The 26,213-nt window shown below is 44.7% G+C and overlaps 1 protein-coding gene across 1 annotated transcript in view; it reads left to right on the top strand.

Moving 5' to 3' along the window:
- The window catches only part of MKLN1 (muskelin 1), an 83,059-nt gene that overhangs the window by 43,948 nt on the left and 12,898 nt on the right, over positions 1-26,213 (top strand). The window contains 9 exon segments of the mRNA XM_033161591.1: positions 10,010-10,060; positions 10,062-10,104; positions 10,107-10,222; positions 10,697-10,765; positions 10,767-10,919; positions 11,862-11,898; positions 11,901-11,990; positions 20,340-20,487; positions 25,184-25,298. Of these exon segments, the coding sequence (XP_033017482.1) occupies positions 10,010-10,060; positions 10,062-10,104; positions 10,107-10,222; positions 10,697-10,765; positions 10,767-10,919; positions 11,862-11,898; positions 11,901-11,990; positions 20,340-20,487; positions 25,184-25,298 (822 nt within the window).

Below are 26,213 nucleotides of genomic sequence, written 5' to 3'. Positions count from 1 at the left end.
GTTTATTCAAATCCTGAACCTCGACGCTGGTATTGCATGTGAGGCTTAGGCTGCAGTCTTGTTCAGTTATTTGTGGGGTAAACTCCAGTGAGCTTAGTTGGACTTTCTTCTCAGTAGTCACGGAACAGGCTATTAATTTCCACTTTAAAGGCTGTGAATGGGGATCTTGTTTGGTAGGCAACTTCAGCTTACCAGAAAGCTTTAGAATAAGTTATTCCTCTTGGTGTCTCCAGATTTGTAACGCCCTTAGTGAGAATATGTTGAAACCCCTGCTCTGCATCACCTTGATCTTGGCTTCTTGTGCCAGCTTGCCTGCAGGATGAAAGCATGGGGCTGGGAAGAAGAGAAGAAGGTACATTTGACCAGAGTTTAGATGGCTTGACTTGGGTTATGTGCCCATTACTGTAAAGAAACAACTGAGGCCAAATTGTAGCTAATGCTTGAGGATGCTCGGTCAAGCTTATTTCCCTATATTCGGTTAAGATCTTGCAAGATTTGCAGCAGGCTGAGTTGGTGGACAGGGTTGGAGAGAGCATGCATGTTTGTATAGGAAACTAGGATGGTGTTCCTAAGACAGAATGTCAACTAAGTTAGCACATACCTGTGCCTCTCAAACTATGCGATGTCCCAGAGCTGGGAGGAGTTAACAGGGTGCGGCAGCACGAGGAAGGAGCAAACATCGTAATAATTTTGGACACTTGAGATCCCAGGAGGGGGTGGGATTCCATCCTGCTGATAGGCTTCACATACAATGAAATATGAACAGCCAAATGACACGTGCACCTTAAAAGAACCGACACCGGGACCAGAAACCTGAAAACTGAACCCAGAGCACGGAAGAACATTTTTCACTTTTTATGGTTAATATCCACCACCGTGAGATGGCTATGGCTATAGATGCAAAGCAGGTAGTAGTGTAAAGCGCTTTAAACAAAGGGACCAAAGGAAGTTCAGGGACAACAGTCAGTCCATCCTATTTTACCAAACAGGTGAAATAACTTGGGGTAGAACAGGGCTTATACTGCAAACCTGTTGAGTCCGCATGTGAAGAAACCTAGACTTGATTGATGATCAGCCATGAAATTTAGCAGATGACTTCAGGCCAAGTCTCTTGACGAAGGACTTGTTCACGTGCATCTCCCTCAGTGCCTTAGGAACACTTTCAGCTCCCCTTTGAACTGCCACCATTGTGTTGTCAGGTGACGTGAAAGCTTTCAGCTGCATCTTCCTAGTATATGCAAGTGATCAGGCAAGGTTGGGACAAAATGGAGAAGGTGTGTGTTCGAATGGCGGTATGCCTATAGCCTTCAGTTTGGTAGTGGCTCCGTTATAAACTTGGCTTATTTTTTTGAGAGCGAAAAATTTGGCAAGATTGCCAAGGGAGTCAGCCCATTGTAACAGAACGGCTGAAAAAGAAGCCGTGGGGGACCCGTTGCTGAATCCTACTGTGATTTATTTTGCATTTCTTCCCTTTTGTCAAAGCTGACTGAAGTGGGCCGAGGGGTGTGGTACCATCCTCTTGGGATTGCACCACTGCAAAACACCATTGAGGAAGAACTTAATTTTTGAATGTTCACCCCAGAAAACATAACACTTGGAAAAAGGCTTTGCTTAGAACGCTTCTCTCCCAACCATCTTGAGATGAACTTAATCTTTCCTCATTGCAGCTGTTTTTTGTCCCTAAGGTCTTGTTTGAACATTTGGGTCTTTGGTTCTGCGTTTATGCTGCCCTGAGGATAGAAAAGTGAGCGCATGGCTGTTGGAATGTTGGAGGAGGATAAAAATTGTTGTCTGGTGATGGCTTATGATACAGAAGCAAATGTTTGTTTTTGCAAGGACACGGCAAAGGTTGATGTCATTGTATCCTGCTGGTAATTTCTCATGCAATAGAAGCCTAGACTTCACGGTGGATCTGTCTCCAAAGGAGCTTGCTAGTCCTAAAGCTAGCTGGAATCCCGACATTGTGTAACAAGGTGATGCAGCGTAAAGGGGGCACAGTATAGTCCACAGTTTTTCAACCTTGGGTCCAGATATTGTTGGATTCCAACCACTCATCCTCTCCAGCCAGATGAGACAGTGGTCACGGATGATGGAAGTTCTAGTCCAACACCACCTTGGAACTAAAGGTTGAAGAAAGCTGATATAGCCAAATGTATGAAAGTAAACTTCTACACCCATGCACAGTTATTATGTAAGATTTCCAAGAGGAGGAGATGGGTTTACTAGTCAATAAAAAAAAATAAGATTACAGACTGAAATGGCAGCATTGTAATCATGTGTGATTTTTATAAAGGGACATGGGCCAGGTTTACATATTATATTAAATGCAGTGCCAAAAAGACAGCAACTGAATGTTTCATTCTTCCCTCCCTCTCCGTAGCATCTACAGGTGAAACTTGAAAAATTAGAATATCGTGGAAAAGTCCATTTATGTAAGCAATTGTTTTCATTAGCTACTGGAGTTTAATATATGAGATAGATTCATGACATGCAAAGCGAGATATGTCAAGCCTTTGCTTGTTATAATTGTGATGATTATGGCGTACAGCTGATGAGAACCCCAAAGTTGAAATTGTTAATTTGGGGTTCTCATCAGCTGTACGCCATAATCATCACAATTATAACAAACAAAGGCTTGACATATCTCGCTTTGCATGTCACGAGTCTATCTCATATATTAGTTTCACCTTTGAAGTTGAATTACTGAAAGAAAGGAACCTTTCCACAATATTCTAATTTTCGCATTTCACCTGTAGGGTAACTTACCCACATATCTTGATGTTGAATGTCTCCCAGGAAATTTAATGCAGCACAGCAGCTTGGACTCTTCAAATAGGTGCAGGGAATAAAATTTTCACCCCGCGATTAATTATAAAAATGAGGCAGTGCCAGCTGAAAGCTTGAAAAATATTTCAGATTTCATGGTGGCAGCATCACTTTAGGCAGTTGGGCAATCAGTCAATCAAGTTACGCTTGTCATCTCTTGGAACTATGGGACACATCTTTTGTAGTTACTCCTGAGCTGCAATTCATGGTGATGTTCCTAGAACGATTTGCTCCTTTTGGCTGTCATGCAATTTTTCATGCCATGTTGGTGGTCTTTCTGAGAAATGGTGGATGGAAGGACTTCCTTGTTTGCATGGATAGGCATAAAACCTCAAAAACAGCCCTAGGACAAACTGTGCTGTGCACTTGGAGCATGAAGCAATGCCCCTGCTTTGGTTTTGAGTTGCCTGGTCCCAGCGTTCTTCCCTTGCTAAATCATAAATTGTTTATTAGCGTTTAATAGAAGCAGCACAATAAACAAATGAGTTTAATTGTTTTGTGCGTTGGGTTTCATCTCTTGTCCTGTTTTAGTAGGAGTCGCTATGTCATTAATATTTTGTGGATTGGGTCCCCCACGGAATAATCAGAGGAGTTGGAAATGACTGACAAACTAATAAACAACTAGCTGTGCGAATAGTTGGGCTTTACAATACCTTGTTGCTTGCCATCAGTGGTAACAGCCTTTTTTAATAACTGCATTTGATTGCATGTCAGAATTCTGTGGGGGTGGGGGTGGGAAGGAAACGGCACAGACTTGTTTCTTGGGTCTTGTGACTACTTGGTCTGCCAAAGGAGCTAAAGGGGACGGACTTTAAAGATGCTGATCTTGAAGATAGTCTTCTTGCTTCGGAGGGAATGGAAATAAATATTTTAAGCAGAGTCGAATACTTCTGGAACAGAGAACAAAACAGAAGCAAAACAAAACAAATAAAATAAAAAATTCCTTCCAGTAGCACCTTAGAGACCAACTAAGTTTGTTCTTGGTATGAGCTTTCGTGTGCATGCACAAATAAAAACTTTCAGAACCAGTTACAGGTGGGTAGCCGTGTTGGTCTGCCATAGTCAAAACAAAATAAAAATTTCTTTCCAGTAGCACCTTAGAGACCAACTAAGTCTCTACCAAGAACAAACTTAGTTGGTCTCTAAGGTGCTACTGGAAAAAATTTTTATTTTGTTTTCAGAACCAGTTCATGGTTAGGGCTTAAGTTTTAATTAAAAGAGGGAGGTAGGGTTATTTTCTTATTTATTTATACTTTAATTTCTCTGTCTATGATTTGGTTGCTACCCATAAAGTAGGTGTAGCTAACCGGCGGCCTTTTAGATTTTGCTGAAGAATTAATAATACAGTATAAAGTGCAGTAACGTTAAATAAATACAAATGACACAATATCGTACAGTAACATTGTGATTGTCTGTCTGACACTACTTATTTTTAAAGTTTATGGATGAGAACCAAATACGTCAGAGAAGACCCATTGTCGAGTCCATTGATGGAAGTGGGTCTGCTCTGACTATGCCTAACATTGGATTGTTCCCAAGGGGTAATTTAAATTCTTTAAAATCCAATTTTGCACCATGTTTGTGTTCACTCTATGTTTTCTTTCTGTGAGAGCAACATTCTAAAATAAGGAGGGGATGTAAGTAAAGAACAGCAATCATTCTCCAAAGAATTGAATTCTGAGATTTCAGAGCTGTCGCCTGCACATGAACTTTGCTGTGTTCTGTTGCACCTTTTAAGCTTGTTCCGGACAGAATTGTTATCTGTAAATAAGACCAGCATAACACATATACTTGCCCCCTGCGAAGAAAGCATGCATTCTGCCATTTGACAACTGCCCGTTTTTTTGCTGCCTGTTCTTTTGAGTTGGCTGCAGCTCCCAGGCATGTCTCCGCACAGCAAAGCAAACACTTGGCTGCACTTATCTTACACCACAATGTCCCCAGGTGCCGCTCTTGTGAACTTGAGAAGAATCCTCCTGAATCGGATGAAACCACCTATGCAGTTCACCATAAACAGTCCATTGTTGACAAAGCTGCACTTAAACCAACCCCTCTCTAAAATGGCACTGCTTTGTTTTAATATTATTTTTTAAAAGTAGAAACTGCCACGAAGTACTCATGAATATCGGACAGCAAAATGATTGGCGGTGTGTCATCACAGACTTTAAATGGCGTTGAAAAATGCTACGTTTGGACGTAGCACTAAAACATAGTTGTCATCTGGAGAACAAGCCTCGCCTGTGAGCTTCCTAGTGGCCGTGTGACTGAAGTTAATTTGAGTCGGGGACTTTCCTAGTAGTGCAGTATACTAGCTCTCTGTCCTACATTTTCAGAGGTGGGTGGGGAGAGTCCCGAATAGTACTGGAGATAGAGGAATGCCTTGTTATGGTCACTCCCATTTTCTCCATTTCCCCTTCACTCCTTTGTATCCGGCAGTTCTCAAATGTTCTGAGCGGAGCCAAAGTATTTGCAGTCGAATGCAGTCTCTGTTCCAGGCTTCCTGTTCCTTTCTTGTGAAAAGCGCTACCAAGATCTCTCAGCAGCCCGGGCATGTGGCATCCTGCAGCATGTTACGAGATCAGCGTTCTTAAGAGCCTTTCCTCCTCAATTCCTTCGCAGGCAAAGCTCCTTAAGACCAAACATTTTGTTTGAAAGTTTGATTCCAAAATCGAGAAGGCCAAGATTCTGCCCCCCCCCCCAAGTTCTGTTTCTTTCTTATTCATGCAAGTGGTTCGGAGGGTGAAGCCTGCAGGGACATGAATTCAGGCTTTCCCTTCTAGAAGCAGGGCTTAAGTCTACCATAAACACACACCACACCATTTACTACACAAATCTTCTTCTTAAATAGGCGATGGTAAACAAGGCATTTTGGCATGCTAGGAACTGCTTTGCTTTTGATCTTGTTCTTCCGTGTTTTGAATTATAACTGGAGAAAGGACCTTTGGTCACAGCAAAACCCACTTGTTTGCATTGGCAGGGACTTGTTCATAGAACAGCCTGGACCAAAATATTGTGCTTGAGCACAGGATACGTGACTCTTGAAAATGTGGTACGGCTGCTCACTCTTGCATTTGGGGATTTTGGTTTCAAATCAGGGAATTAACTAGAAACCGTCCATTCTGCTATTCTCAGTCAGGTGGACATTGTCTAGTATAAGGTCCTTCGTTGCTTGTTCTCTTTTAGCTCATGCTATATGAAATTTCAAAGCTGCCTTTTTAAAAAAAGGTTCTGACTAAGATTTTAGCTCACTCATTCTTTCATCGTTCAGCCTTAAGCCTAAAAGGAGTATATTGCAGTAGTTACGAATAGACGTTTCTAGGGCTAGGCCGGCCAAAACATTCCCATGGGAAGGCTTTGGAGTGATTCCCAGGAAGGAATGAAGAATCAATTGGATTTTGCAAGGAAAGGTCAGCAGGGTGTTCTGTGTTATGCTCTTCCATCAACCCAGTGCACTTCCATGGAAGGGGAAAAGTTGCGTCGGAATTGGCTTCTACTCTTGGCTTTTGTGGAAAGGCAATCCTAACGCTTCATAAGTAGCTATGCATTGCGTTAACTTGGCTGCCTTGGAGCAAAGGCTTGGCTGTTTCTTGTGGAATTTCCTCTCTGGGGGAGGTTTTCCAGGCTCGTTCTGATGAGGGTTTTAGAAGGTGAGTGAAAGCGTTAAAATTCCACATGCTGTGCTTGCATTGGGACTGATGTCACCCCAGTCCTCACAAAGCAACATGCAAAGTGATAAACCCATGTGTGGACTGCGCCCATAAAAGACTGTCCATGGAGGCTTGCCTTATCAAATGCATTGAAAAAGAAATACATCATTGCATACAGGAGGCTTGACACATCAAGATTTTAATTCATCATCTCCATCATTTTATGTAATCTCTTCCAACTCTACAATTCTATGATTTTACAACAAAAGCAGTCGTAAACAATAAATAAAACACATCAAATAGTAAGGAATGTTGAACAAGTTCAACATCAATCATAACATCTAAAAGTAAAGATACAAAAATTTAATATCAACAACAGCAACAAAAACCCATAAGCCCAAGTCGGCTTTTGTAGCTGGAGTCAGTCAGGGTCCCACCTTCCTAGCTAGGTGTGGTGGAAAAGACTAGCAGTTCAGTCATCACTTCACATTGAAAAGTGGCCTGTTAGAGTGAAGTATTCAAACAGAGTGTGCTGGCCCCGGGGGTTTGTCCGTGAAGCGAGGTCCAAGTCCAGTCCTGGGTCTAGGGGTCCAAAGGAGGTCAGTCCGGCAGGGAGCAGGTCAAAGTCCAAGGCAGGTGCAGGCACGAGGTTGCGGGTCAAGCATACGTTCGCAGCTAAGTTGCTCACGCAACTTGGGCTGGGGCTGGCTGGCTTTTATCTGGCCCTATGCTTAGGGCGGCCCCGATCCTCTGGAGACTCGCCTCTCCTCCGGGCCTGGAGGCGAGCACTCCTCCTGTAAGCACTTAGCTCTCTTCGCCTCTCTGCCCTGAGCCTCTGCAGCTCAGGAGAGGCTGGTGGGTTACTGGACCCAGGGGCTGCCTCAGCTTCCTCTGATGAGGCTGGGAGTGGAGCACCTGCAGGCAATGGGTCCTCCCTCCCATCAGGAGCCAGAACAGAATCTGCTGATGCCTGCACCTGGGGATCCAGCACAGGTGGGGATCCTTCAGGCTCAAGCCCTAGCCCTGGCTCAGCTGGTTCTGGAGCCGGGGAATCCTGTGCAGGCTGGGATCCCTCAGGTTCAGCATCTGAGTCTGACTCCCAGGCCATCACAAAGAGAGTGCCTCCCCCCCCCCCGTGTGAGTTGGTACAGTCCAGACCCTGGTTGATCACCTTATAGCTTGGTTGTGAGAAGGGCCATAGAGAAGTTGGACTGCCGATTCACTAGATTACTTTTGTTAAGTCGCCATGCTTGTTGGATTTTAAAGGTTTTCATAGCTGTAAAGAGGATATTGAAAAACCGGAATGGGTCCGGAGAAGGGCAACAGAAATGAAGAGGGCCGTGGAGGCAGATTTCCTGTGAGAAAAAAGGTTGAAGGAGTTGAGAAAGTTTAGCCTGGAGAAGAGATAATTAAGAGGCAATATAAGATAAGATAAGATTTCTTTAGTGTCATTGTACAAATACAATGAAATTGGATGCTTTCCCATAAAAAAGCAACACAAAAACAGTACTTGTGCAGCGATTGATACAGCATAGATGTCGAAAATATCTCTTGAAACAGTCCTTCAGCTGGTGAGTAGCACATTCATGCCAGATTTTAACAGTCCTTGTTATACTGAGAGCCCGTTTCCTGAGGGGATGTATGTTGGTACAAGGAACAGAGACCTATGGTCTGTCTAGTTCAGAGAACAGTTTTAAGTTCAGCATGGTTGAAATCTCCAGCAATGATGTTCACAGTTGTCTTGCTGGCTGCTGATGGAGCCCGACAGCCCCGCCTTTGCTTCCTCTCTCTGCCTCGCCTTCCACTCCTCCCTAAGGGAATAGTCATCCATGGAGAGCTTGATATTTTAGCTACTCCCACCGTAATGTTGTCTATATTATATTATAGCCATCCAGATGTTTGAAGAGCACACATGTAGATGATGGCTCAAATCAGTTCATTTTGCTCTACAGCAGGGTTTCCCTGCTGTTTTGGGACTACAGCTTCTTCATCCCTGACCGCTGGTCCCGGTAGCTAGGGATGATGGGAGTTGTAGTCCAAAACAGCTGGAGACCCAAGTTTTGGAAACCCTGGGCTAGATGAGCCAGCAACCTGGCCCTCTGTAAGGAAGCTTCATGCAGCCGTATACCCTGCAAAATTCGGACTCTTCCCTCTTACGATGCTCGATAAAACGGCCAGTTGTTTTCAGAGTAGTGGGAAAGTAGGTTGTATTTTCTGACCAGGCTCAAACCCCAACTTCACCATATTGCTTATCTCATATCTCAGGGTTGTTGTGGTTGTATCAACCATATCTCAGGGTTGTTGTGGTGGGTTGTTGTTGTTGTTTTTTTTTAAAGTACCATGCACACTGCTCCTTGGACAAAAGATGTGTTAGAGCTGCTTGGGTTGAGATAGGCTTTTAAAATTTAACTTTGAGCTACAAAGGTCGGCATGCTTCTTGTAAAATTTGGTATGGATACTGAGGGCAAGTGTGTTTAAGGAGAATGTCATCTTACGGATTTGTCTTCCCACTCCTAGTGAACCTTCCCATGTTCCATATCAGGTTTTAGTGACTCAGGAGCTTACGTCTTGTGAAAGCCCACTGTCCCAAAAGCAGTTTTATTCCTGTAAATTTTGGCTGAATGCCGCAGCTCTTAAATTCCCTGCATAACTTGACTTACTGGTATCCACTCAGCATGGTATAACAACGAGCAACTTTGCCGAGTTATTTTCTTCACTCTAAATAAAATGGCGGAATACAGGTGGGCATAAAAGCATGAACATTTTCCTTGGGAAAGTTACAGGTAGGTAGCCGTGTTGGTCTGCCATAGTCAAAATAAAATAAAATAAAATAAAAAATCCTTCCAGTAGCACCTTAGAGACCAACTAAGTTTGTTCTTGGTATGAGCTTTCGTGTGCATGCACACTTCTTCAGATACACGAAAGCTCATACCAAGAACAAACTTAGTTGGACTCTAAGGTGCTACTGGAATGATTTTTTTATTTTTTTATAATGTAATGTTAGTCAGACTGAGAAAAGTGAGTCTAGTCTAGTCCAGTCTAACCCAGTATTAAAAATTAAGTAGGTAAAATAATATGGGGAAAGCAAAATGACACTTAGAGAATGATCTGAAATATTTCCCTTGAAGCTTGAATTTGTTTTATTCTGGATTTGATGTTTTAATTGCTGTAAACCGCCTTGAGACTTCCCCCCCTGTAAATTATAAAGCGGTCAGTGTTAGAAACTGAAACTTGAAAGATAGGAGCTAAGAAACTGCTCAGAAACAGCTCGCGCTAATGAAATTCCCTGTCGCAAAATGCGCCTAGAACAATGGGAGTTTCGAACACTGAAAGTGGTACAGAAATGAAAATTAACAACAGCAGCAGCAGCAGCAGCAGCAGCAAATCTCACTGCAAGAAAGGCCCCTGGGCATTCTGTTATAGCAACCGTAACCAGGTTTAAGGTGCCATTTGGCACCTATATGCGAGTTTCTAACACCCTGAGCCATGTTGGCTGTGAGACGTGACTAGCTTTCTGTTTTCTCTCTGCTCCGTAGAATGGCCCCAGCGCCAGGTCCTGCCACAAGATGTGCATCGACATCCAGCTGGAGGCAGATCTACACGCTGGGCCGTTACCTGGATTCCTCCGTGAGGACAGCAAGTCTCTGAAAAGCGACTTCTATCGCTACGACATCGACACAAACACGTGGATGTTGCTCAGCGAGGACACCGCTGCGGATGGAGGCCCCAAGCTCGTGTTTGACCATCAGGTCTGCAGGTGTTACAAACCATGTAGGGGGGGAGGCCCCTGCCCCAAGGGGTTACAGTCAGGAAACCAACATAGACAGAGGATAGGGAAGGAAACGTAATTTCAGTTAGGGGTTTGTTGAAGTAGGTTATTGGGACTGGGGGCTGAATGGAACGGAGGCTGTAGCTACTGTTCAGCAAGGCCGTTTTACTTGATTGGCCCCATTAGAAGTTTGAATGGAGATTTGGTGTCTTCAGTATTCTGATTCTTAAAGGCTCTCTTCTCTGTTCACTGTGCTACGCTGTCTGCCCAGTTGTGGCTTTTGAAGAAAGAGAGCCTTCTGAATCCAGTTATTCCTGGGCCAACTTTCAGAGCACCAAGTCAGCGGCCTCAACGAGCACTACTTTATATTTCTAACCATTGATTTTGACATTGCTTTTGTTATAGAAAAGCGTACCGTTAAGTGGTTTTTTATGCACGCTTCCTCTCCTTGCAGATGTGTATGGATTCAGAGAAGCACATGATCTACACCTTCGGGGGAAGGATTTTGACGTGCAACGGGAGCTGTGGACGACAGCCGAGCCAGTGAGCCACAATTCAGTGGCCTCTTCGCCTTCGACTGCCGGTGCCGGACGTGGAAACTCTTGCGAGAGGATTCCTGTAATGCTGGCCCTGAAGACATCCAGTCCAGAATAGGGCACTGCATGTTGTTCCATTCAGTAAGAACTAGCACTAAGCCCAGGCACTATTCCATCAACCCTTAGCCTCAGTTGCATTGCAGCACTTGAAAACGAGTGCAAAGGCAGGGCTCACAGTTGATTAACCAACAGAGGGCCAATTTTAATCTCCAGTATTGTGAACTAAGGGAATGTTGGCTTCCTTATTTCCAATTGCTGTGGATCTGGTATGTTATTGTAATAGGAAATTTGAAAGTTTGAAAGGTTGCTTTTTCTTCTGAACAAGTGCCAGTTTTTGCTTGTTGAAGGTGTGTCTCTTTTCTCTTAACTCAAAAATACATTGAGTAGCTGGGATAATGTTGGGATTTAATTTCAATCTATGGAATCTTCCAAGTTAACATCAAGGTAGTGTAGCAATCCCTGTTATACACACTTTTGCCCGCATAATCCTTTTGAGGTTTTTGCCCATTCTGTAGTGTTTTTCTCCCCTTTTCTAAGCTCCCAGAGAGCAACTGCTGAGCCCTTCTTAGCGTTTGGCCAGAATAGTACGTTGGCCGTAACCTTACAAGTTAGCATAAATACATAACTTTGAAATTGGACCAGTTGCTGTTTTAGCAGCTGAACGTCTGGCAGGATTCTGTGAACAGGGATGCAGCAGATTGTAATAGTGACATTTAAAGTTCTCATTTTTCTCCCCCTCTGCCTAAATTATGTTAGTCTATTGTTACCATATAGGGTATATATTATTAAAGTGTACCACTTTGTAATAAATTCCTAAATTTAATCAACAAAGTAATAAATCAATTATACAATTAAAGGGCAAAAAATAACTTAACCAAGGGTATTTTTGAGTGGTTCCCACTAAGTTTCCAGAGAGGGTTTGGCTTGAGAGCAGCTGAGGTGTGCTGCGTGGCATCTGAACTGCAAGCCATGTGCTCACAAGCTCCTCCTGGTCACTGAAATGCCACCTTTTCTTCCCTTCAGAAAAATCGTTGCCTGTACGTGTTTGGTGGCCAGAGGTCGAAACATACCTCAACGATTTCTTCAGTTACGATGTAGACAGTGATCACGTGGATATCATCTCAGATGGAACCAAGAAAGATTCAGGGATGGGTGAGTGGCTTCACTGCATATGTTTGAATTCCTGTCCGTGCTAATGGTATAGGAAGCTGGCATCTGTATGATGCAGCATTTCAACGGCTCATTTGCACAGCCAGAGATACCTAGCATTGTTTCAGAGGCAATTTGGTGATACTCTTAGGGTTGCAACACAGAATTGGCAGCCCTCCCCCTATTCCATAGCACCTCAAATTGCTGTCTAAGATACTTGTGGGGTCAGATCACGCATTGTGGTTCATTGCACAAAAGCAAATGACGTTAATTACCTTATGCGGAGTGTCTTTGTAGGATCAGGGCACTGGTGTGTGGAGCTGATGGAAGCTTCTCTACTGAGGGTAGCTTTGGTTTGGGGTGGATTTTGTCAGAGCTGCAGAATGAGGAAAGGATTAACACCCACCCCCATGTGTTCCACATCCCTGATCCATCTGAGCCCACGCCTCTTCCTCACGCTGTGGCAGCTTTTTGCATTATCGAAACTGTACATATTAATTGCTTTCGTGCAATTAAGAGAACACGTAGTCCAGCCTCCGTTCCTAGAAAAGTAATAGTTTTCATCATCATAAATGGTGCAGTTGCTGATCCAGAAAGAAGGGGTGAAATGAGAATTATTCCAAAGTTGTATTTTGATAACTAGCTTTACTATGCAGAGAATATGTATATAAATAAGCAGGGGCTACAAACAACACTGCTGCCGTCACTGAGCCCCTGTTAGATTACAAAGAGTTGTGCTGGTCTTTAGGTGGCAAATGCTGTGAATGGTCTCTCACTGGATCATAGGGATGATGGTTGCCGAAATAAGGTGCAGAGGGCTGTCAGATTCCCAAAAGAAAAGTGTGAATTAGGGTGGGTGATGTCAGGTGGACAGCTTAACCCCTGAAGCCTGTCCTTCCCTACCACACCACCAGGAGTGAGTGCCATGGCCCCATCCCTTGAAATCGCACCTCCTTTTGGTACAACAGCATGTGGCTTCTTGTTTTTAGCAAACACCTGTGATGAGTTCACTTTCCATTGAAAACAGACCCCTGTCTTATGGCTAAGCACGTTCAGCCATGTTCTCCTGGCCAGATACATTAATTGCATGTTCCAGTTAGACAAAGGACAACAACATAATTAGCCTCTGCCTTTTTAAAAGAAAAACGAAAAAACTGTCCTGCTTACTTTGAATAGCAGACTTTGTTATCGAGTGACTCATTAGAAATCATGAATGAATAGAATGCCAGTTTTACCGTCCTCATGTGTCTAAGAAAGTAAATAAACAGCTCTGAACATTTCCCTTGTTTGTGAAGGGAAATGTTAGAATTGGCCTCCCAACAAGGAAGAACAAAAGCCCATTATAGTCAAAACTGCAAATGCTGACGACAAGTTGCTTTCGTTAGAGGGGCTTGGTTTTCAGTGATTTTGAACACAAGCAGAGGTCCCTCTCCCCACCCTCTCCCCTAGATTGACTCTCCTACATTAACCAGTAATCCTAATTATAACTCATAATTGTTGTCTGAGCGCATGCACACACACACGTCTGTCTGTCTGTCTGTCTGTCTGTCTCAGCAATGCTCGCTGTGTAAACATTCACAGATTTCTCAGTTTTTGAAACATTGCAACCAAATATCTCAAATTTCCCAAGGGTTGCAGAGGGACATAATCTGGTTGGCGCATCTGTACATAAAGAAGATACAAAAGCATGTCTGGCACATCAAAATTCCACACTGGCTCCTTTGGCATCTAGACTTTCTTAATTTTGTTTCCTTACTGTTCGTTTTATGTGCTGCTGTAACCTGCCCCAGTGTCCCGAGTTTTTAATTTTCATGGATAAGGCTTTTAGTTTCACAACACCTTAACAGCTTTATAAATAAAATAACAAAATCAAAGCTGCCATTTCACAACTGTGGCTGCTTTTCAAGAACAACATGCTTTGTTTTTGGTTCATAGTTGGGACTGGAACCTAGAATATTATCATGCAGCCAGCATTATCTAGCAACTTTCTGTTGTTAAACGTACGATGAGTTCAATGCCTTACAGAGAATCATAATTCTTGTCGGGCATGGGGAGGCCCTGCAAATTGGCTTTATGAATATTGTGGGCACCTACCCAAACTCCAGTTATTTAAGCTTCTGCCTACTGATTGGAGAACAGGGAGGCTCTAGATTTAAGTTCGTGTGCTCAGCACTTACTACACAGTGCTGAACGTTCATCCCCCTACCTTTTCCCCTTTGGTTGCCAGCAATAAGACTATGGGTGGGAACATACCTAGCAATTGTAACGAGTAAGCCAGAAAAAACAGCTGGCTCGACAGCGTCTTAATGAGGGAAGCAGCTGTGACCCAGACTTGTTCAGGAAGTAGGTGCCATTTTTATGTTGCTCCCCTCTCCTTTCTGGCAGAGCTGTTTCATGTATGAAAGCTGGACTTGAGAGCATTTTTGGTTCTCTCCAGCTTTGGCGGAATACATGATAGCGTGGATAGCTTCAGTTAAGAGGCCAAGTTTTGCATAGTCATGCCATGCAAATTGAGAAGAAGGCGGAAAAAAACCGAGAGGAGAGTTCTGCACACACAACATAAACTTCTGTGCTTTTGTGCCTGGGGGGCCCCTTTATTTGCTGTAAAGATGGCACCCAAAAATTTCAGTAGCTGCCAGTAATCCAGTTAAAGAAATCTTAATGGATTAATCAGATGAGTTTTGAATTAATGCATTAAATCTGCATACATTTGAGTCTTTAAGAAACAGCATGCTTTCTATGTTCTTTGATATGCACATGAACCACTCACATTACCCCTAACATATATTGTAAAAGAAACCTTAGGGAAGTAGTTTTCAAATTAAGGACCCACTTTTAGCCCATGCATGCAGAGTGGCTGGGGAAACCCAGCCAGATGGGCAGAATAATAATAATAATAATAATAATAATAATAATAATAATAATAATAATATGATTTTTACTGAGGACCCACTTCTTAATTTTTTTTTACCATACATTTGTATGGGATTTGTGCTGCTCTTCTGACCTATGATAGGTCAGGATGTGACCCAGTAAGTGAGCCCTGATCCACCAGTTGAAGGTAAATGCCTTAGGAGAAGAGGCATTTCCCCCACCCTCCGCTCCTAAGATTGTGCCTGTCATTGGCTGGTTCCCACCCCCCCCTTTGGGTAATTGTTTAAATTGAAAAACAAAACATTTGAAACCTAATGGGTTGCTCAGTTCATTTCTTTAAAAAAAAGTTTTACATCAAAAGATCTAATTGATTAATTAAAGGCTGCAGTACATTTGGCCAGCCCATGACAACAGGGGCACCCTAATACAAAACATGCTTGAGCTCTGGTTTTAAGACGGTGTCCAGATCCAGGCCTTTGAGCAGCTGAACAGCAGCTGCCAAGAGCTTCTGTCTAGTATGCCTTGCTGTAACACCTTTGTGGAAGAGCTTGCACCCCCTAGTGACCCACAGAACTTATTTAATAGCCCAGTAGGCATATCTGACAAGGCGCACGATGGGCTATAACGGACCCAAGCCCAGTTTGTAAAACGCTTGCTGTTTCTCTCTGCTTTAATGAGGCAGAGCTTTAACTTGACACAGCAGTGATGCTTCTGTCTCAGTGTCCTTTGTTAGGGCAGCGGCCCCTTCGTCTTGACAGCGACCGTGGCTAGAGTATTCCCAAATAGGGCTGTTTAAAAACAGTTGGTGCAAGGCATGCAAGCCTTACCCTTTCGCTGTTGCAGAGGAATCCCCGTTAAAACTCACAAACGTAGGCTTGTGTGAACCAGCAGGGTACACAATCGTAGCCTCTCAGTTGAATTAGTTGCACATGCTTTTTTTGAGAGGAGGGTCGGTAAAGTTGACTAAATCCCTGAAAGACAGAAGATCTTGGCTCATGTCTTCCTTCTCTGCTGCACCAGCTTGCAGCCCTGCCAGCTTAATTGCTGTGAAGTACTTTCTGTTCTGGTACACCGGGCTGCCCATTAAACTCCTGCAGGGTGACCCGTTGGAGTTCGTTGCTGTGAACATGGCCTCTTCTATCATGTTATCGGCCAAAGTTTTGGCAACTTAGTTTTGCATAAGGCAGCTTCCCAAGAGTGCTAAGCGCCGTCGCTTGTCTACCCTAACGAAAGCGATGGCCATCCCTGTTTCCACCACCTGCTCCTGACCTGATTTAGCCTCCATGTGCGCAGTAGTGGCGAGCTCCCCCTCCTCTTCCTTTAGATATGCAGTATTGGAAGGTAAGAACTGGACAACATAAAGGGATTCTACACGCTCTAATGGTAGCTGAGACTTACATTGATAAACCAGAAGAATCTACAATAATAAAGTGCAAGTGTCTCTGTGTCCAGTCCCTGTGTCCGTGGGATTGCGCTACTGCGCATGTGCCCCACGGACAGCCGTTGGGACTTGGAGCGCAGAGATGCTCTGCGTGTGTTCCCGATGTTGCTAGGGCAACAGGGATGCGCGAGAGCCGCTCAGTCAGCTCTGCGCATGTCCCCGACGTTGCTGGGGCAACAATTTGACAACGTATGTTCTAGCGCCCGTTAATTTAACGGGTTTAATGTACTAGTAAATATATAATCCCCTTTAATAAATGGATCGACAATATGATAACACTCGCAACTTACGAATGGATTGCTTACAGACGTTGATTTGCTTTGGATAAATATGACAATATTTAGAATGAGTTTAAACAAAATGTAGTAGGCTGTTAATATTTACATATGTATTAGGAAAATAATATCAAACTTTCAAAAGAATGCATGGGTTAGGGTATTTTTTGTATACATTTTTTGTTCTCTACACATTTTTGTGCCTTTTTATTTTTATTTTCTTCTTTGTACAGTGGACCCTCTGGATACGGATTTAATTAGTTCCGGCGGTCCGTGTGCACCCTGAAAATCCGTAACCAGAGGTGCCGCTTCTTTGCGCATGCGCGAGTGGTGAAACCCGGAAAAATACTTCCGGGTTTGCCGCTTTCGCAACCCGAAGATTACATATCCAGAGAGGTGCGTAACCCGAGGGTCCGCTGTATCACTTTATTTCTTTATAATTGAAAACTTTTCAATAAAACATTAATACCAAATAGATACTCGGTATTGGCATGTGCAGAGGGACGCATGCAGGGAGTAGTAGCTTTTTAAAATGTTCTCCCTGTTAAGCATGTTGGTGCAAGAAATGGGCTTGCTTAATGGTCTGCATGTGGGGTAATTAAATTGGAGCCCTGGGCCTAGAAAAAACAAGAAAATCTTCAATAAAAATTATAGATAGATACAGAAATAGATTGTGCTGTTATTCCAAGGTGACTAGAGGGTACCCTTTCTCTGAGAATCTGTTCATATGCCCTCTTGGGGCAGGGATTTCATAGCAGTGGGTGCATTTTGAAATCACATCTGGACTGATTCCCAAGCTGTTACTCTTTGCTAATAATGCTCTTTAATTCTCCTGCTGTTACAGAATAGTTTTTATTCCTTAGGGCTACTCTTCTGGCATTTTTTTAAATGCGATCCTTCTTTGTTTTTAAAATTCAAAGTGTGCTTTTGCTGAAGGGGGGGGGGGAAACCCGCTTGATTTACAGTAACATTTAATCTGAGATGCTGCGGTGTGTGGGAGGGCCCCCTTTCCTGTCTCTGGCAAGAGATGGATTGTCCTGCAAAGATGAGGTGTCCACTTAAAAACAAGAAGGAATGCCCATCCATTGTGCTGTTTTGATATGGCTCAGCTCACATGGCCCATGCGTCATATTCCACTTTGTCACACACTCTATAAACAACTTCCTAAAGTCCTCCTGTGAACTCTCAGCTACATTTCTCGAGGCAAAGTTTAACTCCCATCCAACATGCTGCGTGTAACTGGCTGTGTTTGCTTTTGCCATCCGGCTATTTGCTGGCTGTTTGGCTCGGTAAAACTTGTTTTTATGAAACTGCGCGTGGGGCAGAGGAAGTGGACAGAATCCCCCCCCCTTTTCCCTCCCATAACACTAAAACTCCCAGGGTCACCGAATGAAATTGGTTAGCAGGAAATCCTTGACGGACAAAAGGAAGCTTTCACACAACACTGGAGTTCCAGAATTGGCTTCCCCAATGTGGTGACGGTCACCACTACTTTTGATGGTTTTCAGAAAAGGATGAAACTACCTTTTTTCAGGGCAGCCATAGCCCAGTGGTACAGATTGGCTGTAGATCCCATTTATTCATTCAGAAGGTCGCAGGTTCAATCCCCAGCATCTCCAGCTACGGTTGGGAGAGACCCTCATCTGAAACCCCGGGGACTTGCTGCCAGTCAGTGTAGGCAATACTGAGCTAGATAGAACTAATGGTCAGATTCGGGATAAAAGCCCAATGTGTGAAGGCTGAGAACCGTTAAAAACAACCTTTACTGAAAAGAAGATTTTCCTATCCAGTCTGCATCTCTAGTTTGGCCTTGACTGAATTGCACCGCATCCCATGGCTGCTGTTTTTAACACCCTTGAGGTCCGGTCACAGGTCTTTTACTGACCCTTCCAGTTTGGTCTTAAACCAGGGATAAATGTAACATGCCAAAAGCTGAGAACAGCTTAAAGCCCCTTTCTTTGCAGCATCCGGACGCATCCCTTGTTTCGGACGTCAGCCTTGGGCCATGCCAGTTTTTTTAATGCTTTTCTTGGATACCAAAAAGCTCAGGGGGATAACCCTGTTTTCCACTGCCGTGCTAATGAGGTAGCGAATTTGAACCAAATGGAAGGCAGATGGGTTTGGATGAGGATTCTTCTCTCCCTCCAACGAGCCACGTGCTGCTTTCTCTTGTTTTGTGGGGGAGCCGAGCATCGTCTAGAACTGCTTAGTCACGGCATGATGTTTTCCCTGCTTTTAAGAGGAGGAAAAACAGCAGCAACCGGCAGAGCTCGGCTGCTTGCACACTGTGCTCCTTTGCATGGAAACAGCCATAAACCAAGATTAGCCGCAGACCGAATTTTCACTCCTTGGGAAGGGGCCTTCTGTGCAGAAAATTACCTTCTTGCAGGTGGCTTTCAAAGTGTTAAGTTGTGTGATTTGCCGGCGCCTGCAAGCCATGTCTTTTCTGAGCAACGTGCCTTGGGTAACCAGGTACTTTCTCCCGGAGCTTCTCCTCCAGCCCCCACCCCACGCCTCACCCCAAACAATACCTGTAAACTGATCCAGAAGGAGGGGGAGAGAAAAACAGAACCAGCACACAGAGATCACATGCTGGTCACACATGCCTGCTGAAAGCCTGGTTGCCCAGGGAAACAGGAGCAGGGACTTGCCCAACAAACAACGGGAGCGGCCAATTATTTGATTATGCTTTTATGGGAATTAAAGAGAAACCTCCAGTAATCCTCTGCGGGGGAAAGCAAAAGCAAGGGGGGATGGACAGCTTTGATATGCCCCTTTTGTGGTCTTTGTGAGAATTATCGCAAGAGGGACCTTTCCTTTTAAATATCTGTTCAGGGTTTTTTGGGGGGAGGGAATAGTACAGTGAACAGCATGCCAGCGAGGCAAATATTTCTAAGGTCAATGGCCACGTTCTGATGATCGCGTCTCAGCTTACATGTGAGCCTTGTGCCTGCATGTGTGGCCACTTCCTCCCCCACTTTCTGGCAGGCCTGGATGCAATGTGGAAGTCCCTAATCAACTGTAGTTTCCCATTTCACCCAAAACATTCTGCCCTCCACTTTCCTGTTCACTGAGACATAAGGGTCCTGGAGATTAACCAAACCATGAAATTGTGTGGTTCCAGTCAATTTCCATTCCAGGAGGAGTAGATCTGATGTTGGGGATAGAAGAGATTGGGGGGGGGGGGGGAGGGAAGAAATGAATCTTGATAAAATAGGAAATCTTCATGCAGTCGGTGTCTGGTGCAAGGCAAAAGATGTGCAAAAAATCCATATCTGTGCCTTTGTGATGCATATTGATTTTGGAATAAGAATTGCATTCCTGGGTTATTGTTTCTGAACTTCTTTAAGCTTTGCTGTGAAGTTTAAGGCAATGCCATCCATCGTTCCAAGCACCATTTATCGCCCTATCTCACACCAATTGACTTTGATAAGCGTGAATTTAAAAAGAGCAGATGCAGTAAAATTAGTATTAAAAGAAATTGCTTTCGCAAAATTTAGCATACATGAAGGCACAGGAGAGATGAGTTGGCTGGGTTGCAAAAGGTTTTGTGGCTAGAACTGGGGGTTTAGCTTCGTCGATCCTGCACTAGGGCAAGACATTTGGAGTAGCTTCTTTGGGTCTCTTCAGGTCCTGTGATTTTCCTGCCATCTAGTGGTTCTTTTTCTGTAGTTCAAATAGCCATGTTTAGCAATACACCACCAGCAGCTACCACCGTACACTGACTGTGTCGCTTTGCTCTTCTCTCCCCGCAACCAACAGTCCCAATGACCGGCTTCACCCAAAGAGCTACCATTGACCCGGAACTGAACGAAATCCATGTGTTGTCTGGACTTAGCAAAGACAAGGAGAAAAGGGAAGAGAATGTTCGGAATTCCTTCTGGATTTATGACATTGTACGGAACAGCTGGTGAGTGGCAGAAGGTTCCCCTCCGCCCTCCCCCTGGAGTGAAATAGTATTTGCCTCTTCGTGTTAATTCGCAAAGGGTGTGTATTCCTGTAGCCACATGTAAGCAGAAGCGATACCGGGTTTTTTAAACCCAGGCCTGAGAAAGTGGCATTTTGTCCACACTCCTCAAACATCACTGCCATTAGTTACTTCCCTGGAAAGAAACATCAGATCCTTTCAGGGAAGCAGTGTCCCATATCTACCCATAAGCTGCTCTCAGTCTTGCAGACAAGAGACCCAGTAAAAAGTCTGGTTTTGCATATATTTGTAAACATGCACCAGGAACAGGTTCATTTGCACTTCCTAGTGCTCTTCGGCACTTTCTGTTCATACGAAGTAGAGGCTTCAGAGGAGTGATGTGTAGAAAAACGTGCATTGAGGAAGAGCTGATGGTCATGAAAATTAAACCTTCCGGCAGCTACCCTGATAAGATGATCAAAAAGGAGTGAATGCTTTTCAAAATGTGGCCGGGAACAATTACTTTTAGTACAGTGGAACCTTGGTTCTTGAACTTAATGCGTTCCAGGAGTCCGTTTGACTCCCGAAAAAGTTCGAAAACCAAGGCATGGCTTCTGATTGGCTGCAGGAGCATCCTGCACTCAAGCGGAAGCCATGTTGGATGTCCGGCTTCTGAAAAATGTTCGAAAACCGGAACACTTAACTTCCGGGTTTTCTGCGTCCGGGAGCCAAAACGTACGACTACCAAGGTGTTCGAGAACCAAGGTATGACTGTATTCACATAGCATCAACCGTTAACTTGTAACATGAATGCTAAGTAATCTACTGCCACTGTCAGAAAGAATATCACACGCAGCAGCTGTGATAGCTCAGTCAGTGAAGGGTGAGACTTTTAATCTCGGGGTCATGGGTTCGAGCCCCAGCTTGGACGAAAAATTACTGTATTGCAGGGGGTTGGACTAGATAACCCACATGGTCCCTTCCAACTCTACAATTCGATGGTTATGCTTGGGGACTTTCATTGGCCACTGAGAACAGGATGCTGCCTCAGATGGGCCTTTTGTCCTATCCAGCAGGGCTGCTTTCTTAGGCCTACGGAGGTGGAGGGATGGGAGTGTCACAGCTTGTCAGCATGACCGCGTGAGTACACACACACACACACACACACACACACACACACTGGTCACTTGTGGATTTGGGTATAGCTTTAGCATCACAGCCTGTGTGTGTAGCGTCAGAGGTGTGTGGGTCCAAGCCACACAGCATTTCCCCTCTGGTTTTGTTGTGAACTGGTTGGAAATTTGGGGCCTTGGTGCCTTTAGTCTCTGAGCATGTACAGGTGAAACTCGAAAAATTAGAATATCATGGAAAAGTCCATTTATGTAAGCAATTGTTTTCATTAGCTACTGGAGTTTAAAATATGAGATAGACTCATGACATGCAAAGCGAGATATGTCAAGCCTTTGTTTGTTATAATTGTGATGATTATGGCGTACAGCTGATGAAAACCCCAAAGTTGAAATTGTTAGTTTGGGGTTCTCATCAGCTGTACGCCATAATCATCACAATTATAACAAACAAAGGCTTGACATATCTTGCTTTGCATGTCATGAGTCTATCTCATATATTAGTTTCACCTTTTAAGTTGAATTACTGAAAGAAATGAACCTTTCCACGATATTCTAATTTTTTGAGTTTTACCTGTAGGTTCCTGTGTGGATGTGAGGCCCATCACACAGTGACCAAGTAGGGGGCAAACCCATGCTCTCCTAATTCCTCAATTCCTTCCCTTTGTTTGGACGCCTCTGTTGGGGGCATTTCTGAACAGAACCCGGTGGTGGCATTTGTTCTGGATATATTAATCCAGACTTGTGCTTTTGTGATTTGGAATGTGCCTCCCAGATAGTTTCTGTTGCAAGACCAAGACTTTGCATGTTGTCTGTGTGGATTCTGGCATAGCATCAGGAATGCGGAGCATCTCAGCACTTTTTTGAGAAGGGGGAAAATGTTCTGGTGCTCATGGGTTGCCGAGAAAAACTCAAAGGGGACGGCGCTGGAAAAAGGAGTTACAAATGCCGGGCAGTTAAGGGCCAATTTTCCTGTAGGAAATGTTTAATGGGGACATTTTCTCTGTGGTGTCTGGTTCAGCAGCGGCCTCTGAAAGGGGAGTGTAGGTGTCGTTGGTTATTTGGAATTGCTCCAAGTATATATTATACATGTTAACAAAGATTAAAAAATAATAAACCAGTTTCCTTACATGATTAATAGTCAGTACTAATACCATGGTAGGCCTTGCTTGGAAGTGATGCAGAGGCCATCTATGCTGTGATAATCTCCAGTTTAAAACACTGTAATGCAGTGAATGTGGAGCTGCTTTTGAAGGCAACTTGGAAAACAAGAACGTCTCTCCTTTTTAAAGCCTGAATGGGCTGGGAACTGGGTATCTTAAAGGATGATCTGAGGAAGAACAAACAGACCCTTCTCTGAATAAGATGGACGGTCACTGGGAGAGGAGGGGGTGGCTTTTCAGATGTGACCCCTTCCATGTGGAATTCTATATGCAGAAAGGCTCATTTGGGACTGAAATTCTAGGTTTCTGTTGACCCACACAGGTTTTCCAGCAGGTCTAAGCTGGATTTACTGAGATGAGTTTGGTTTTTTTTTGCAGCACTGCTGTTTTTATCCCTGCTTCCATTTTACTGTTCTGCTGCGTGCGACATTCTTACCACTGTTAAAGAGCTGCCCTTTTGTTAAACCGACAAGTGGCATTAAAATATGTTGAAGAATATGGGCAAGCCTACAGCTTGGGAGGGGGCGGGAAGGGCAGGAATTGTTCCCAATAGTGATGAGTGGGGATACCTGGAAGCGCAGGAGGAGTCGACAAGGGGAAGCTTAAGGTGTTACCTTGACAGATAAAGGCCTTTCAAAGTGCAGGGGGGGGGGGATGAGAAAAGTGAAGATCGGCATGCAGGGAGTCAGTAGAGTTGCGCTATATAGATTAGCATCCTATGACACTTCTTGGCCATTTAACGTTCTCTTCCAGGGCTGGTCAACCTGAGGATCTCCAGCTGTTGCTGGACTCCCATTATCCCTAGCCAGCATGGCCAACAATCCGGGACTGTGGGGAGCTGGAGTCCAGCAGCACCTAGTCTGCCACAGGTTCTCCAGCCCTGATCCATTCTCACCTACTCTAGCATTTTGTTTCCAACACTGGCCAACTATTATTCTCTGGACGAGGCCCATGAGCAGTGTGTGAAGTTTGCAGCCCTCCCTGTTGCTTGCAACCAACAAATGCTGTTTCGGAGGTACAGTTGTACCTTGGAATTCAGACGGAATCCATTCGTTTGACTTCCAAAACATTAAAAAAAACAAAGCATTCCTGCAGCCAATCGGAAGCCGCGGAAGCCCTGTTGGATGTTCGGCTTCCAAAAAAAAAAACGTTCGAAAACCGGAACACTCACTTCCGGGCCTTGATCGTTTGGGAGCCAAAACGGTCGAGAACTAGGCTGTTCGATAACCAAGGTATGACTGTATTCTGCAGTTCTGCTTCTGAAGTTATCAGGCCTAATAACCATGGATAGGCACCATTCCGCTTCCTCATCATCATCCATGAGCTTTGTCTATTGCATGGCAATGTCCCTCCCTCCCCGTGGGAAATAATAACACGTGAGATGTAATATAGGTTTAATGGGCGGAAAGGCCACAACTTTATTGGTTACGGATGTTGAGTGGTATTGGCTTAGGCATTGGACCCTAACTGACTATATCCGACCCCAACCCGTGTGTTGGAAGTCCAGAAAGGGTTAACCACCAGGAAGGAGCCCAGTGATGTGTATCTACTGGAACTCCCCCTGTGATCACCGTTAGGGACGTGCCTTAGGCCCTAACCTCCCTAGGCTTCGGACAGGGCCACGCCCCCGGAATCCTTTAACGGAATACCCTTTGAATGAGGGGCAGGTGATGGCACTACCTCCCCTTCTCACCTCTATTGATGTTTTCCAATGCCTAACCACCAAACCAAAGTTGTGACGAGTTGCTATGAGGTAGGTGAAAAAAACCGCCTTGGCTAGTCCAAGTGGAAAAAATCCTACCAGGCCCCTTGGCCAACCGAGGCAACCAACTGAAGTCCATAGCAAGGTCAAGAGCTATGGGTGGGTGGGAGAACCTATGCAGCTGGGGTCCGGAATGAAAGAGAGAGGATTCCCGCCGTTTCCTGCTTAAAGGGAAGCAGGACACGCCTCCTGGCCGACCAGGTTGGTCGGCCTTTGGGCGATGCGGCTGGAATCCTTCCAATTGCACAGGGGCTGAGCTCTCAGTCCCTGTGCGTGTGATCGGGTCGTGAATGCCCGCAATGCCACCACCTGCGCATGCCCGGAAGTGGTCTCCCTAGTTTTTGTTTCTTCCTCCTGCCTGAGAACTATCCTGGCAGCGTTCTTCAGTATTCTGGCTCTTGTTCATTGCTTTTCACAATAGCTTCTTTCATTTTTCAGAGCAGTTTTGTTTAAAAAACGAGTGCTTACAAATGCCGCAAGTTTATTACAGAGGGGTTGATGACAGCACCCAGGTAGCCTTTATTTGGCAAATAGATAGTTTGAATCCTGATGGCGGCAGTGGTACAAGCCGCTGCTAAACAGGTGACAGCTAGGCATTTGTTGGTGCCTGGCAACTCTGAATCGCTTCATCTCGTATTGCATTGCAGGTCTTGTGTCTACAAGAACGACCAGGCCGCCAAAGAGAATCCAAGCAAAAGCCTCCAAGAGGAGGAGCCCTGCCCGCGTTTTGCACACCAGCTTGTGTATGATGAATTGCACAAGGTAAGCTTGTCTGGACACAGGGCGGGAATCGGGTCAACCATGCTAAGTATGTTGGGGCATTTGCAAGAGTGCCCATCCCAGTGCCAGCGGAATGTGCCAAAGACCAGAAAAATGCCCAACATTTCTAAGAGGAGTCAGTTGCTTTACTGGCAATAATTCAGTTCCAGGAACTTATATAAAGCATACAGTTGTAGATACAGCATAGAGCCTCCTTACAGTCCCCTTACAGCAGGCATGTCCAACAGGTAGATCGTGATCTACTGGTAGATCACTGGACGTCTGTGGTAGATCACTGGTAGTTCACTGGCTCCCCCCAAAGAAGCTTAGCAGCTTTGGCTCCCCATCTTTGCCCTGAAGCCCCCCAAACAGGGCTTTCCCTCCTAAAAAAAAAAAAAGCTCAACTTTGACGCAACCCCCCCAAAACAAGGATGGCTTTCCTTCCTAAAAAAAGCTCAACAACTTTGACCTGAACCCTACAAAAGGGGGTAGATCACTGCCAGTTTTTAACTCTGTGAGTAGATCGCGGTCTCTTGGAAGTTGGCCACCCCTGCCTTACAGCATACATACTGTGCTCTGGCCAAGAGCAAACTTGCCTTAAACGCAATAGCATTTACAATGTAGATTGTGCCAAGTCATTCTCACAAGATTGCTGACTCATTCTCACATGTTTAACTAGCTACAGGTGCAGGCAAACACACCCAAATTAAACAGCACACCTAAAGTAACCCTTCCTTGCCCCTTTTCTCGGCATGCATAAACATCCATTTACAAAGCAAGCATCGAGTGCAGGATAAGGTGGCACCATGGCACCAAGAGGAGCAAAACTGGGCTCCATTTTGATGCATCTTATCTCCTTTCTGTGTGCTGCTGGTGGCCTGGAGCTCTGGGGGTGGTGGGGTGGGCACCAGGTCAGTG

This window comes from Lacerta agilis, chromosome 10 (genome assembly GCF_009819535.1).
Source record: "Lacerta agilis isolate rLacAgi1 chromosome 10, rLacAgi1.pri, whole genome shotgun sequence".
NCBI classification, from domain to species: domain Eukaryota; kingdom Metazoa; phylum Chordata; class Lepidosauria; order Squamata; family Lacertidae; genus Lacerta; species Lacerta agilis.
Note: the sequence above shows the minus strand (reverse complement) of the source record. Positions and strands in the feature narration are given on the sequence as shown.